This window comes from Anguilla rostrata, chromosome 1 (assembly GCF_018555375.3).
Source record: "Anguilla rostrata isolate EN2019 chromosome 1, ASM1855537v3, whole genome shotgun sequence".
Classification (NCBI taxonomy): domain Eukaryota; kingdom Metazoa; phylum Chordata; class Actinopteri; order Anguilliformes; family Anguillidae; genus Anguilla; species Anguilla rostrata.
Window position 1 is genome coordinate 64,833,433 of NC_057933.1, and position 16,832 is coordinate 64,850,264.

General features: G+C 45.9%; 1 protein-coding gene across 2 annotated transcripts in view; it reads left to right on the forward strand.

Annotated features, from left to right (window-relative positions):
* Positions 1-16,690, forward strand: part of LOC135262527 (glucocorticoid-induced transcript 1 protein) — a 34,169-nt gene extending 17,479 nt beyond the window's left edge. Inside the window, exons 3-8 of one of the 2 annotated variants that reach the window (XM_064349545.1) lie at positions 4,376-4,465; positions 7,558-7,674; positions 8,718-8,864; positions 10,938-11,148; positions 12,355-12,475; positions 13,936-16,690. In XM_064349545.1, coding sequence (XP_064205615.1) covers positions 4,376-4,465; positions 7,558-7,674; positions 8,718-8,864; positions 10,938-11,148; positions 12,355-12,475; positions 13,936-14,266 — 1,017 coding nt within the window. In that variant the 3' untranslated portion in view covers positions 14,267-16,690. The remainder of the gene's footprint in view (positions 1-4,375; positions 4,466-7,557; positions 7,675-8,717; positions 8,865-10,937; positions 11,149-12,354; positions 12,476-13,935) is intronic. The other variant, XM_064349553.1, reaches the window with a different exon arrangement.
* Positions 16,691-16,832: the final 142 nt, after the last annotated feature.

The following is a 16,832-nucleotide window of genomic DNA, read 5'->3' on the forward strand; positions in this document are numbered from 1 at the left end:
TAAGAGCAGTAGTGATGACAATAGCAGTTATAATACAATTACGGAGTCTCAAGTCATTTAAGACCCGTTTAAAGCAGCGAACTTATTTGACTCTTATACTATGCTTCACCTGGAACATCTGGGCTATTCACAGGGAAATGACGTGAATCATTTAGTATTCCTAATTTGTAATGAGGGCAGAAATGGCACCTGTTAGAGTTGCCACCCACTGATTTTCTTCATGTCATTCAGTATCAGGCCTATACAGTTGATGCGTCGACACAAGATAAAACCGCCAGGACAGCGATGTGTCAGCATTTCAGCAGCGCTGTATGAGACCCGTATCTGACCGTGACATCGGGATCCACGCATTCCCTCGTCCCAAACCGCTCCAGACAGGATGTCACTCGGGCCAGATCGGCTCCCGTACAATAGGACAGTGGTCATGGGGTCAGGAGGTCAGAACTGTCCATTACAAATAAACACATATCAGCACGGAGCTGAAGGTCTGCCGTCTGGATACAACGTGCCTGACTGCAAAGCATTCCGGCAGAAGCCTGCCGAACACAGATGAGTTTAATTCTGTAAAGTTTCTGTTTATTCCAGCGACACAATGGCCGTTGTTTTGCACAAGTGGTTGCGAGTGCACAGTTGCGAGAGGGAAGTGTCATTGTTTTGTGGGGACGGCAGTACAACATTGGCGGCAAGGTTGGATGCGGTCACTGATAGCAGCAAATGGAGAACGTGTCATAGTGAAATTGTTCCTTAGGAAAACTGACGCCTTCATTGTTTAAAGTCATTTGATATTGATGTTGGTTTGGTTTAATTGCCGGAAGTACCCCAGCTTTACTGCAGATTAGTTCTCTACCTATCAAAAGAATGTTTGTGTTCCTGATAACTTTTGTACAGTACGTGAATGGTAATGGTGGTGTTGACGATCATGCCCTTAAAGAAACGAAACGCACTGAAAATACATTTAAGTTGCGAGTCACGGACTCACGGCGTAGTCTGTGCTGCAGTTGGCTGTGGTGTCACACTGGGGATGGGAGGATTTCAGACAGCCGGGATCACCGGTTCCTCATCGTGTGCCAACGTCTGCGCATGCCCGACTTGCAAACTGCGCTGCGATTAGAAGCAGCTCCTGGCATGGCATACTCTGGAGAATGTGTGCTTGTCTGCCCTCTCATAAATCCATAGAGGCTTCTACAATAAGCGATGTCTGTCTATGATTGGCCATTGGAGAAAAGTATTAAAAACACACAAAAGGTCTAATGTCTATAGTACAGTATATTCCATTTTTGTCAGGGTGGTGATGATGATGATGACCACAGCAGTGTGGAATAATGGTTAGGGGACTGGGTTTGTATCATACAGGTTGTAGGTTTGATTCACATGTGGGGAGATTGCTTTTGTATCACTGAGCAAGATATTTAACCTGAATGTTTTCAGTTAATAAATTACAAATATCCACTTGTATAAATGGACTGTGTGTAAAAGAAAGTAGCCTAAGCCGTGTACGTTTCTGCAAATAAGATTGTTGTCAAAAGTGTAAATGACAGTGAGACAGTGGCAATTTGTAGCCATTGTTGCTACAGCTTTGGAGGGAGGACTGCATTCATTAGGCTCTGCACTGGACATCTCACGGAACACCAGTCCTTCTTGTAGGATTTGGACAGAGCTTTTAGGACCTACACAAAATGTTTGAGGTATTCATCTGAGAATGATGGCCTTGTCTAGCCACGTTTAACGTGCGACGGCACATTTCATTGTGTGGTTCGTACCGAGCTGTGCATGTCTGTATGTGCACAGACCTGTGTGATGTGACAGTTTAAAGTCCTGGTTCACACTGAAGCCAAGATTTAGCGCTTGCGTGTGTGCGTGCGCATGTGAAATGGGTTTAATGATAGGCCTGGTTCCTAGCGCAGCCTGCGTACGGGCCTATTGTCTTTGTGCCTGTGTGTGCGTGCTGTGTTTGTCTGCGTCTGTGTGTCCGTGTGCGAGAGGGAAAGAAATATAGACGTTTTAGGGCGGATCTTGTTAATCCTGAAGCCTCGATATAATGGGCGCGTGTGTGCGCAGTATGGGCTGAATCTTTTCTCCGCTCTGTCGCAGCGCCGTCTCTCTCCGTTCTTTATCACGGCACCGCAACGCGCAGAGCACGCGAGGCCTGCCGCTTATTAAAGGCTCTCGCACACTTTGGAGGAACAGAGAACGCTGCCCGCGATAGAAAGGTGTGAATCTGCCTCTGCGGAACAGGAGACGCGTCTGCGTGCGCTCCTGCGTTCGGGTCACATGTGAGGCCTGTGTGTTTTTTTTTGTTTCCACGCAGAAGCGCGCTCTGCAGCCGAGTGATGTCAGTCAGACCACAAGCATCCTGTTTTTACTGCGCGTTACGCCCGCCGGCGAAGAGCAGCACGTTACACTCTCATCACCGAGAATCAGCGTAGCCTAGCCTCGCGTCTGACCTCAAGGTTATGCAGTCCTGTGCAAATATGGAAATGCAGAAGTGTAGCCTAGCGCGTGGAGTAAGACCATTTAAAACAGCCGCAAGGTGTGTCTGCTGATTATTTTTAGTTGCTTGGAATGAGGCGCTCTTTCTTTTTGCTCTTCTTGTGTATTAATATCACGTTCCTGTTGTTGCCCTTTGAAGACTCGTGCTGGGTTCTGTCTGTTTGGTATACTTTTGGAGTGGGAAATGTGTGTATGTAAAAAGGATTCATAAGCTCTGATCGTTGCTCTTTAAACAAGCGGGTCAAACATCGCATAACGTGTTTGACTCACCGTAATGCGTTTATTCCCCAGGAGGAACCCAAATCACACTGTTTATACGCTTAAACCACTTTTCTTGCCAAATCAAACGTTAATGAGTTGTTTTACTGTTTTTGGCGTTGCTCCAACCACACGGTTACATTTGTATAATGCGTGTGTGCGTTTTTTTGTGTGCGTGCGTGTGTGGGTGGATGGGTGTGTGTGATTTGCCACTGAAAGCATAGCTGTAAAAGCAAAGAACAGGCTACCTGAGAGATCACATTACACACACAATGTCTCCCAGATGGGGACTCTGAGTTGTGGACACGTTAGATTTGCATGAGCACAAATGCACGTTACTGAAAGTACAGAGTTTGGTTTGTTTTATCTTGCGCTGTGGTTGGCAGTTGACAATCTACCAGTTGTGTTATGTCCTCACTGTATTAAACTAGAGAAGTGGAAAAAACCCGTCTTTACAGTGCAGGCCTTCACCCTACAGCGCCGCTGATCTGTCTGCTGAAAGATCTTCGCACTTGACTTCTGGCAGAAGCGTCTCCCAGTGATTCCACGGGCGCTGCTAAAAAAGGGGCTCGGCGCTCGGGCCGGGGTCCGCGCGGTCCCGAGGACAGAGGCGTCTTTCTCCCAGGACAAACGGCCCTTTAAAGCCCGCTGCTCGCCGATAAGCGGCCTCAGAGCTCCGGCGAAAGCCATTCGCTCTCGCTTTTCCCTGCTTGTCAAACGGCACATTTTCTCTGGAGGGGTTCTGCCAGGAGTCAGTCTAAGGACATTGGCATTTAGAGTCCTCCCTCGATTCCACTGCCCACGCTCGTTTGAGAGTTTCTCTGTGGACCTTCACAGTGCGGCGCTTGTGCTGCTTTTGCAGGATTCACTTGTTGCCCCGTTGCTGGCCGCTGTGTTCACTGTCCCGCTCTCCATTTACCCATAAGCCCTGGCGGCACGGGATGACTTTGAATTGCTTTCTCATTTGCATCAAGATCATTTTTAATACCACTCTAGTACAGGTTTAACAAAATATGTTTTAAATGGGAGATTTTATTTGAGAAACGAGAATCGCTCATCTCCCCTCGACGTCATTATTGTCCTCAGATGGGAGACCAGTGGTGAAACTGAATGAATTCAGCCTTCCAGGTGGTCAGCCCTCTCCTCTGCACAAGTCCAGCTTTGTTGGAAAAAAAGAGGAGTCTACAGAGATCCGATCAGTTAGTGGAAAGATTCAGCCCATATTTAGGCTGGAATGTGCTTTACTAGATGGAACAAGCCCTGCCAGCAAGGAGGCGTACTGAGCCTCAGTAGATTCACCCTTTGTTTCATTTTTAGCTCTGTATTGCGTTCGTAGCAACTGCCACACACAATCGGTTATTCAGCGTGATTCTGTAATTCGCTAAACTAACACCATTGTCCGAGGTGACCTGAGCATCCTGTTTTGGACATTCTGCGATGTCACTTTCTCTCTCCTCTCCCCCCGATAATTTTTCTTTGATATGAGATGGCTATACTGCAGGGAGACTCCCTCCCCAGCGTACTGTATCTCTTCAGAAACAGGAACTCCCGAGCCCAGCCTTCCTGACCCGGATCCTGGGAGAGGGGATGTGGGTGCTTTTATTACCGGCTGATTTTGTGTTCCCAGACGCCCGGCTGCTGGACTGAGGAAGGAGGGGAGAAGAGGGGCATGCACCAACGCTCTGCGTCATGGGGCAGCGCCGACCAGCTCAAAGAGGTAACAGCAGAGCCATGTGTGTGTGTGTGTGTGTGTGTGTGTGAGGGGAGAAGAGGGGCATGCACCAATGCTCTGCGTCATGGAGCAGCGCCGACCAGCTCAAAGAGGTAACGCGAGAGCCGTGTGTCTGTGTGTATGCGTGTGTGTGTGTGTGTGTTTGTATGTGTGTGTGTGTATGTGTGTGTCTGTGTGTGTGTGCGTGTGTGTCCGTGTGTGTGTGTGTGTGTGTGTGTGTGTGTATTGTGTGTATACCCACATTTCACTGTGCACATTGCTTGGTCCTGTGTCTCTATGTAGTGGAGCTCTTCTGGTTCTCCTGGAAAGGCATGCAAATTACGATGGTGAAAATGTGGGTGGGAGCGTAACTTACGTATGTCACAACTGCATCATCGAGTGTTTGTGAGCTGTTGAGCCAGAATAACCCTGTTCCTCAGGCCTTTTTTCAGGGCCAGAGCTCCTCAGCTTTCTGTGTGTGTGTGTGTGTGTGTGTGTGTGTGTGTGTGTGTGCATGCATGTGTGAATATTTTTGATCTCAGCCAGTGTAATTCAATTGCTGAGAATGTCTTCTGCATTTTACAGCACATCGCTCTTTAAACAAGTGCATATAGCCATTACTCTTGATTTCTTAGTTCTGGGGACATAAAATTGTTTAAAGCTTACCAAGTCTCAGGAATAATAGGATACAACTAGTCAATACAACTAAAAACCAAAGTTTAAGCATTAAACCCAAAGAAGAGAGCCCCACTGAAGTAGTGGTACAGTACTGTAACTCCTCTAGCGACCAAACAAATGCCAAAATCTCCATTGAGTATTACAAGCACTGCTGCTATTTTAAAAAAAAATCTAAGATACGGCAAGCTGTAAAACCACACCAAGCTATTCTCCTTTTAGTATTCTGCCCCACATTCTATATATAAATGATTGCTCTTCCTCAAATTTCATTGGGGAAGCACGTGAAAAGGGCCCTTATCAGCCTTTCTCAGTTCCGCACTGCTGATATGCCCACAAGGGGAATGACGATTGCCCTATCTCCTGCATACCTGCCCACTTCCCCTTGCAACAGCTGAAACCTGCTTGGATTTATGCACCCTCGCTAGTTTGCTCCAGAACAATAAAGGAGGGAAAAAAAGAATGTGCGGTGTCAAGCCGTTCAGTAACAAAGGTTCTTGAGCATTTATCGCTGTGATTCATCAGACGTGCAGACCGAGGTGGAGCAAAGCCAGTTTCTCAGCACAAGGTGTTGTGCTTACACTAGCCTGGACTTTTTATTCAGAGAATTAGTGTGCCGTCTTCATTTTTTAAATGAATGAAAGGTCTTTGAAAGATCAGCCGAACTGATTGCACATGTCCGGTCATCTGGAGCCAGGTTTTAGACTTGGCTTTGCATGTATGCTAAGCACGATTAGCATGAGACCTTCAGGGGAGAGATGTATGTAGGACATCCGTAAACTGAGCTCACAAATACCCAGCACATTAATACCGATGAAGAGTGGTATTGAAGATGCCATTAGAGCAAATGTACCTAACTTTATTTTTTGATGTTTTAAATTGTGCTTTAGTTGAATAAAGCCATACTGTAACTCGTTCTTTATTTGACTCAATCAAATCCGTAAGAAAAGTAGATAGAAATTTCAACAGACATTTTCTGGTACCCGTATACTCAGGTCAGTGTGATGTTGAAAATAAAAGCATACAGTGGATCCAAACTATCCTGCAATACAGGATTTTTTTGCAGAAAGCGACAAATGCTATTGCAACACGATACCTGCCTAGCCCAAGCTTATAATTGCTGTAATTAAATGTCGAATATCTTTTATGGTTTTTTAGCTTTAAAGAACTGCACCTCCCCCCCCCCATCGCTAAAAAAAAAACATAAACAGACCATGTCTGAACTTGTCAGTATTGATCCTCATATGCACTTAGTGGCTCCACGGCAGCCATTTCCCTGACCTGCCTCTATTTACGACACGCAAGAGCAGCCAGACAACCTTTCTGAGGCATGCCCTGCCACATGTTTTTTTTTATCCAGCAGATGTATGCAGATTCAGGAGTTTGGAAATGTGCTCTGAGTCAGAATGGCGTTGTTCAGTTGCCACTGTGAAAGCAACAACGAGGAAAAGGCTTCTTTCTCCCAGCACCTAGTCTATAAATACAACCCTTTGACTGAAGCCGGGAGTCTGCATTATGACAGTAACCTCTAAGCTATGCATTAAACTTTGTACGTGCTTGGATCATTTGTTCTTAAATGTATTGATACGTTGATTTGGAATATCCTTTATTAGTAATAAGTATGTCTCTGCCCTTCTCTGTTCTTTGCTGGAAGGCTTCTCCCCTGCTGTCAAATTGCACCTCTTCCCTTTCACTTTTTCCAGATGATCTGCAGCTACAGCAACTCTGCAATGAGTCATTTACTTTTTACAGCGGCACGATTTCCCAAATTCCCATTATGACTCTGCTAAAAGCAGGGCCTGTTAAACATCCCTGTGCGTTTTTTCGGTCCGAGGGAAACACGCACTGCTTGTGGATATGGGTTACCTCAGGTCAGAGACCGCACCAGATTTATTTACTCCGGTGGGAGTTGTGTTTTTTTTTGTGATCTTCTCCAGCCCTAATGGTGGTGTCCTCTAAATATGAAATGGTTTTCAAGCTCGAATTATCTTCATGGTTATTCTTACCATATAAGAGAGCCGTTTGGGCCTGCCCAGTCAGCCAGTCTGGATCCAGTTCAGAAAATAAGCATGTGGACCCTGGGACCGTGTGGTGGTGTTGCTTTCAGAACCAAAAATGGTTACTCAAGAGTAGTGTGTTTACTCATCCAAGCAACCACACACAGAAGTGTTAGCTGTGCACGTGCTGTGAGTGTATGAGCCTGTGAACATTTGTGCTGAACCCTGCTCCTTTCAGTTAAACTCCTAATGTACTGGTAAGACTGCACTCTAATGCTTAATGAACACTGTACAAGGACATGGATTTTCATTCTGGAAAGCCAGTAAAAAGTAATGGGTGGATGGAGTCTCTCCCTTGCTCATCTCTTCCTGTCTCCCCCCTCTCTGTCTCTCTGTCTCTCTCTCTCTCTCTCTCTCTCTCTCCAGCAGATTGCCAAGCTTAGACAGCAGCTGCAACGCAGCAAGCAGGGCGGCCGCCAGAGCAAGGAGAAGGAGAGGCACTCCCCCCAGCAGGGGGCGCACAGCGCGCCAAGCCAAGCCCAGGTCAGTCCAGTGCAGCCTGAAGGCTCAAAATGACTGCCATGCATCCGCTTGGCACCAACATGCGCTTCACTCTCCATGGCGATCATCGCCAGGGAGACGGCACCCTCCCACCCTCCATTGTGTTGTCAATCATCCTTTGCCCTCACCAAGTGAAATGTCTGGTCTCTCCTGTGCCTTGGCTTCCCATGATGGTCATATCTGGTTTAAGGGCGTGACTCTTTCACCAGGGTTTTTTTTATCAATGCAGCATGATTGCTGTTTTTAATTGCGTGCTACTGTCAACTAGTCTGGGAGAGTTGTCTGTCGCCTTTGATCTTAAATCATTTATTTTTTCCCAAAGTATGCCACCTCCTGATTTTCTGACAGCTAACAGCAGTACAACTGTATCGCCCGTTAAATCAAGTGAAAAAATCATGAGCCCACAGTCCCCATTGTCCGGCTATGAACAGTGTGTGCTTACCAACCCATATCCTGGGGGGGGGGGGGGGGGCAAAAACATGAGCGGGAAGGAGAGAGAGAGAGAGAGAGAGCGAGAGAGAGAGATAGACATGTCTGGACATGCCTTGCCGCTGAGGAGTTTTCTCAGGAGTATTGACACTGTGTGAGGGAATATTAAAATGCCATATTGTTGTCACAATAAATGACTGCTGTGGAAAATAATGTCTTTATGTGTAAAACAACATTGTTGGTGGAGAGAACAGGCAGTCCAGGGCATATTTTTGACAAGGAAATAAAAACCTTCTTGGAGAATGCGTACAGCTATTAACTGTGTGTAAGCATTGTAAAAATGACACAGTGTACAGCACATTTTCACGGTTGACTCAAAGCGCTATAGGCCCCTGTTTGTTTAGCGTTGCGTGCATGTATAGATATAAACATGCTTTCAGTGCCGTTTTTTAGCTGTGTCATCAGTTGGATGGCCTCTGGGCACCTTATGTATGTATGCAGGGTAACGTAAAGAGCTCTGATTCTGGCCAGCAGGACAGCACTCTGTCTACCAGCATTCCTCCTGTGGGTGACAGGGCTGCTTGTGTCTTCCACAGCCGGGGGCAAAGTCAGTCCCCGTGCTGCTGTCCAACATCACCGTGCCAAAGTCCTCCATCTCACGAGTGCCCAGCAGCATGGAGGGGATCAACCACGAGCTGGAGAGGGTCTTCATCAGAGACAACGGAGAGAGGGAGGAACTGAAGGTACACACATGCGCACACACACAGACACAAACAAACGTGCACACACACTCACACACTCATGCACACGCACTCACACATGTAAACACACACGCACACACAATCATATACAGACACACGTGCATACTTGCATGCCTAGATTCACACGCATTCATGCACAAAGCCTCCAAGACGTGCCAATACACAAACACACGCACTTGCCTGCATGCATGCATGCATACACATATTTATGTATTCAAACAGATCCACGCGCACACAAATACAGTACGGTGCAGCATTTTAAAAAATGAAAAAAAGTCTGGACAAATTTTTTGAGAGGGATGGTCTGCATTACTGAAGTGTGTATCCTGCTTCACCTGATGGCATGGGGTGTGTGTGTGTGCGTGTGCGTGTGTGTGCATGTGTGTGTGTGTGTATGTGTGTGTATGTGTGTGTGTGTGTGTGTATGTGTGTAGGTGTGTGTGAGTGTGTGTGAGCGTGCGTGTGTGCGAGTGTGTGCGAATGTGTGTGCGTGTGTGTGTATGTGTGTGTGTGAGTGTGTATGTATGTGTGTGTGTGTGTGTGTGTGTGTGTGTGTGTGCATGTGTGTATGCATGCGTGTCTGTGTGTGTGCGAGTGTGTGTGTGCGTGTGTGAGTGTGTGCATGTGTGTGTGCGTGTGTGTCTGCATGCGTGTGTGTGTGTGTGCGTGTGTTGTGGCGGGTGTGTGTGTGTGTGTGCGTGTGTGTGTGTGTGAGTGTGTGTTTGTGTGTGTATGCATGCGTGTGTGTGTGTGTGTGTGCGCGGTGTGTGTGTGTGTCTGGTGTGGTTGGTGTGTGCGTGTGTGTGTATGTGTGTATGTCGTGTGTGTGGTGTGTTGTGTGTGTGTGTGTGCGTGTGTGTATGTGTGTGTGTGTGTTGTGTGTGTTGTGTGTGTGTGGTGTGTGTATGGGTGTGTGTGTGTGTGTGTGGTGTGTGTGTAGTGGCGTGTGTGTGTGTGTGTGTGTGTGTGTGTATGCGTGTGTGTGTGATGGTGTGTGGTGGTGTGTTGCGTGTGTGCGTGTGGTGTGTGTGTGTGTGTGTGTATGCGTGTGTGTGTGTGTGTGTGTGTATCGTGTGTGTGTGTGTGTGTGTGTGTTGTATGCGTGTGTGTGTGTGTGTGGTGCGTGGTGTGTGGTGTATGCGTGTGTGTGTGTATGCGGTGGGTGTGTTGTGTGTGTGTGTGTGTGTGTGTGTGTGGTGTGTGTGTGTGTTTGTGTGTGTGTGTGTGTGTGTGTGTGTGTGTGTGTGTGTGTGTGCACGCCCCGGCATCGCGCTATGAGAGCTCCGTGCTGCTGGCGCTGGTTCCAGCCCTGGTAAGGACGTGACGTGCTGCTGGGAGCCTGAATCGCATTGCGGAGGCCGGGGGAAGGCCGTAAATTCCGCATGACGCGGCGCATTAAAGCGGAGCGGGCCTGCATGGCTGCGGCCAGCCCGCCCTGCGCTCCGGCACGCTCCGCGCCTCGCCGTGACTTACGGCCTCTCTCCCCAGAGCTCCGCCGCATCGCCGACCGCGCCCCTGCCGGAGGTCGTCTCAAGGTCACGGCGAGCCTCACGCCGGAGGCTGCGGCCATTTTCATTGGTGCGGCGGCGTCGGGCCACAGTTGAAGTGTCTTACGTGCGGCGCGGTCACCGTCATTGCCGTCGCTGTTGCGTTTAAATGCTTTCAAAACGTTTACACGTGTGTTACTTAAGAAGAGAGGGCAGCTAAATATGCTTTTGACCCATCGATTATGAGTGGTTGAGCTCTTCCATGCTTTATAATAAGAAAAATTGGTAATTTAATCATCCCTATACACGCACATACACACACGTATACACACACACACACCCATACACATGCACACGCACACACACACACACGCCCATACACACACCCACACACACACACACAGTGGCTTTATTTGTACACTCACCAGAGGTGATGAATCTTTAAAGTGAAATGTGTCATTTATTCTACGCACAATCCCCTGTAACGAATCATAGCTAGCTTCACATGCTGAGGTAATGTGCTCCTGTGCTCCCTGTGTCTTCCCTACCCCTCTCTGCCCCCCCGCAGTCCCTGGAGGTGCCGGACGGGCGGCGCGCCCCCTGCCCCGCCCAGCAGCGCAGCAGCAGCACGCGGAGCGTGGACACGCAGACGCCCTCGGCCCACGGGCGCTCCAGCAGCTGCTCCAGCCACTCGCCCTGCCCCTCGCCCTCCTGCCCGCTGCGCTCGCGCGACGGCAGCCCCTGCTCCGCCGAGGACCCGCTGTACGACCGCGACAAAGGCGAGAGCGCGCCGCGCCGCGCGTCAGATCAGCTGACCCGCCAGCTTCACACAGCACGCTGGTCTGCAGCGAAAGACTGGCCTGCATGAAGGGCTGTTTGTGCTCGTGCTTACCGGCAGGGATACTCCGACCATTTCCGTTCAGTTAACACAACAAACCATAGTACAAATTAGCATTAAATGCAATTGAATACGGTAAAATTAGCTGTTTTGGGGCTCATAAAGATACATTGCCTAACTGAGATGGCCCAAATATAGATGTTAACAAAATAAGTTGAATGTACCCCATATATTTTTTTTTATTAGCAGAAATATACAATAGCTCCAGCTGTAGGGCACCTTGCACAAGGCAGTTAGTAAAATAAAAAAGTCATATGTGATATGTGAGTAGAGGCAAGCAATTCAAATTTCAGCAGGCCTCGACAAATCTAAAAATCTGAGGCACAATTAGGCGATGGAATAAAGATAGTGGTGGCCTACTTGAAAGAAGAAAGGCACTCGCGGGGGAAATGGAAGTTTGCTTCCTGAAGGGCAAACGGGCCCACGCCACGCTGCTGCATTCCATCGTGATCTTGTCTACCTGCAGTCCCCTCCCATACAGCAACCGCTCAAACAGCCCATGGAGGGTCACGCAAAGGCAGATCCCATAGCCTCAATTCAAATGCGCCACATTATGTTATTTGCTTAGCAGATTCCCTTATCTAGAGTAACAATATAGCTTACGTTACGTTTTTTTTTTACATGCTTATTTATACAGCTGGGTATTTTACTGAAGCAGTTAAGGTTTAGTGCCTTGCTCAAGGGCTCAACGGCAGCGCCCCGCCTGGGATGAGAACCTGCAATTTGAGCCCCAAACCCTCGAGTTACAAGCCCATTTGCTTAACCATTCCCTTACTGCTGCACCCTCATTTCTTGAAAGTGTTAATATTTGGTAATCCCTTCACATCTAATAGGCAAGTTACTGAGTAGCTTGCAACGGAATTCAGGTACACCCTGTCATAGTGCACCTTCAGAAACCAAGCTCCTGCAAAAGGTTCTCATCCCACACATGCATGGTCAGCGACCGAAAGTGCAATAGCCAAGCCCTACAGGAGAGACTGGCTGGTACGAAAGCAACAAAAGCTGTACGATAAAATAGCAGTTCACACTTTCCCGCAGTGCTGTGCATCTCGACTCATCCCCCTGAAACGTTGTGCTCTCCTCACAGACAGCGGGAGCAGCTCACCCCTGCCCAAGTTCGCCTCCTCTCCCAAACCCAACAACAGCTACATGTTCAAGCGGGAGCCCCCCGAGGGGTGCGAGAGGGTCAAAGCCTTTGAGGAGATGACGTGAGTAGAGCTTCGCGCACCGGAGGGTTAACCGCGTCCTCTCTTTTAATTACGGGCGCGTGCGGCCCAATCACGCGCACCTACCTCGCGTACTGTGGAGCGATCTCCTTCTGAAACCGCTACAAACCGGCCTCGACCATTTTGATCAAATCGCCATGCTTTAACATGTACACACGTGACATTTACAGGCAGCAAGTAGCATTGCGTACTGTGCGCTTTAGGCAGAAATGTGTAACTAGACTTTTTCATGTTAGTGATACTTAATCATTAGAAATTCTGACTGGTGGATTATCTTCATTTACAAAATTTTCCTAAGAATGAAAGAATCTCCCTGTACCCACAAGAGCAATTAAGTATTTTCAGTATGAGTACTGAAAGAGCTTCCACGTTTCGTGCTTTGGTGCTGTACCTACCAGAACACAGATTTAGCATGCAACTATACATTTTTAATTATAAATATAATTATAGAGCGGCATGAATCAGTTTTGAGGCCACCCCTAAGTAACATCTTAGGGGTGGTTCAAAATTTGAACACATACTATTTAAAATGCTTTAGATGAGTTCAGTCTGTTTTCTACTGTTGTATATATTCTTTTGTTGTGTGACTATTTTTAATGCTGTATAATGAGTACGCAAACAAGTCATGAGCTATAAAAAGTTACGATGCAACAAATCAAGGTTAGGGAAAATATGTGGAATGTCCATGCTTATTACTTCAAGGTATTTTAAGGATACCTATCTTTAGTTTTTATGTTTCTCGCAATTAACTGTGTGTAGTTTGGACAAGACCGTTTTTTTCCTGTAGACATCAGACAATACCTGGCAATGTTTAAAAAAATCATCACATTTTTCTTATTTTTAAGACTTAGAAAATGAACATGAATCTGTAATGGATTCAAAAATGATCTATCCATCAGGAATCACTTTGACTCATACTGAATATGCTGATAAATACTCACCTCAGGGAAATTCTGCTTTGTACCTTGTGCACTCTTGATAGGAATTATTCTATTACTTAACTTTCTTTCAATCCTAAGGACACTTTTATTTTGAAAATACTTTTGACTCTTTTTAGGTAATCTCTCGAATCAAGCAATTCACAAAGGTAGTTATCATTCAGTGAAAATGGTTTCTAAAGGTTTCAGTGTAGTGGTTGGTTTTTAACTGGAAGATTTGGCTGATATTCATAGCCTCGTGGTGCAGTTTGACATGTATATGCATGCACTTTGAGAGTTTCGTGTGTTTCTCATGTTATAGTAAACCAGAGTGAAACTATATAAAGAATGCAGCTGTGATAAAAATATTTCAAGTGTTCTTTGATACATAACACCTGCTGTGTCGGTTAAAATTACATTTTTTAAAAATTGTCACATGAAAATTAAACACAGTAATTACAGGAACAACACTGAAGATGAGACGTATCTCTTTTTCTTCTCACGTTTCTTTCTCTTTTCTCATAGGTCTCGGCAGTTGAGTGGCATCCCTCTCTTCTCATGTCCCGACAAAAACAAGGTGAACTTCATCCCCACTGGGTCTGCCTTTTGTCCCGTCAAACTTCCTGGTGCCTCCCTCTTAACATCAAACTCCGATCCCGGTCCCGTCCGGGATGACGCCGATGACCACCAAGGGCCCATCTCCACGGTGATGGAGCCACCCTCTGCACCCCCGACTCAGGTCTCCACCAGCACCAGCACAAACGACTCCCCAGAGGCACTTGCGTTACCTGCCGTGCACCACCAGGAGGCGCCCTCTGACCCACACGCCAAGCCCCAGAACTTTGTCATCAGCTAGTCTATGGCAGAGCAGGCATCTGTCCTCTCCAGCCACCCCCAACCGACCCACACCGTAGTCCCCCTTCCCTTCCCTCGTTGAAGAACCCCACCTTTCTTTCGAACCCTTTTTTGCATGGCATAGCATTGGATTCCCAGCAACAGAGAAAAGTCCTTAGTGTTTCCTAGCGTATTCTTAAAGACTGTTCTTGGCAGGGATAGACATCTCTTTTAAATTTACCATGTAATAAGCAGCTCTGCTTGCATATGAAAAAAAAAAACTAAGAACGAAGGAGAAGAAAAAAAAAACAACACACTTCAATAAGTGTTGGGGATTGCAGGATGTGGGGGTGGGGGGGTAGCACATGCATCTTAAACTGGTAGATTGTTTAATCAAATACTTTCTGTGACCTGAGTTCCAGCATTCGCAATATGAATAAGCTCCATATCACCAGAAAAGAAAATATGCTTGTCTGAATTGAAATCTGTGTACTGCTCTGTCATGTATGTCATAGGAAAAAAAAGAAAAGAAAAATGCTGTACTTTTTCAGGATTATGTTTACACTCAATCCAGGTTATGTTTGGAAACTTAAAACATATAATGCAAAAAAAAAAAGAAAAAGAAGGAAAAAGAAAAATAACAAAATGGCCACATCTGTTGTACAGTGTCCGCATAACGGTCTTGCTTCAGGTATTTCACCCCAAGTGTAAACTCAGGTAATTTGGAATGTATCCATGCATGGATTGATCCCAGTCTGCAGCCTTTTTAAATTTAATTTTGGGGCGGAAGAAAGTTAGACAATAAGCATCACTCTATTGCCTTTCCCTTTTGTACATTGACCTTTGCTCATGACATTCCATGTTGTTGGAATAAGTGCTTTTCTGCTCTGGTGTCTACTTCCCGGAACGGACAAACCTCTCGACCAGCAGCGATGATGCATGACATCATCATTCCATGTCGAAAAAAAAAAAAAAACATTTTCAAAGCAGCATTTATAAAAGATATTCAGGTGTTACTCATTTGATGACTGTTAAAGATGTTTGCAAATGAATGTGTTCAGTATGAAGCTGTACAGAAGAAACATTCCATGTGTTCTTAGTAGGTTGGTGACATACGGAAGATGCCCAGGAAAAAAGATCATTCAGATTTCCGGGGATATTTATGTAAGCACAGGCTTCCCCAACCTCCTCGTTGACTGCAAAGGTCTTAAATCATTTTAACAACAACCGGAGCGTTCTGCTCCCAAATTTCCATGAAATATATTTTGATATTGTTATTCATAGTAGCTTTATTGTAGGGAATAGAAACCAAGGTCCTCTGAGTTGTATTCCCAAGAGGACATGCTGCTCAAATGACAAGATGGTAACAAATGCCATAATCCCTCTTTGCAGCGATAGCCACACTCCTACCCACTGAGTATGGAAACCCACACATTAGTTTTGATATACTTATATGCTCCTTTAGAAGTGTTGATATAAATCCTTCTCATTTCACCTTTACAAGGTTAGATATGGCTTTAAAATTGATCAAGTTGATGCAATGTTAGCCAATACCTTTTTGTATATTATAGTATATCCAATGACCAAGTTGGTCCCCACTCGAAAGTAACCTTTTAAAGTTACTCTAAATATGAAATTTTAATCAATTCCATTCCATGTTTTTGAGGATGAAACCAAGTCAAAATTTAACACATTGATACATATGAATTACTTTTAAACAAAGCACTAAAAATGTGCTTGAAACACATTGCTGGAGGATACATTGTTTGAATGTATTCCTGTGTCTTTCCCTTATCATATAGGGAAAAACGTGTGTCAATGGTCACACACTATGGCAATAAAGTATCAGGTTCTTCAAGATGAAAGGAGGATGTTCTTAATGCTGTACACGTACACAGAAATGGACGTAGTATTATTATTATAACATTATTTAGCATACTTGACATGGAACCACCACCACCACCACCATCACCACCCCACTCCCGCCAGAATGAGAGGGAGATTTCCAAAGAATCCAGTACAATATCCCTGTGTTCTAAAAGCATCAAACAAACAGCACAATTTTACATCAACGTTCACCCGAGCTTAAAAAGTGATAGGCCTCCTTCAGAGTAGTCCTTGTAGTGTACAGACCACTACTGCAGGATTAGTACACTGGTAATGGGGGGAAATAAACAACCCAAATAGTTTATTGTGTACTGATGTTATTTTTCTTTTTTTTGGGGGGTTTCCTCCCTTTGCAGAAATTTCAAGAACATTGTTAAGTAAGCTTGTTTAAAGTTTGTGCATAGCTCCAGTGTAATGTCCAGCCACTGTGTTCAGCAGTGTTTAACAGCTGCCACACAAACATATATATTTAATTTTGGCTGTGTGTGGCTTTTTCGTTTTGTATTTTTCCAATATAGAGCTCTTGTGTCATTTGAATAAAGTTCATAGCTGAACCAAACACCATTTTCCGACATTTTTATCATGGGAAATGCAAGACGACCTTTTCACTTTCTCACTGCTGCATGTGGATGGCTGAATTCAATATTCTCACAGGTTAGTCCTCAGCTGTGATTAGCCTTTTTACTAGGTGGTACATGTAC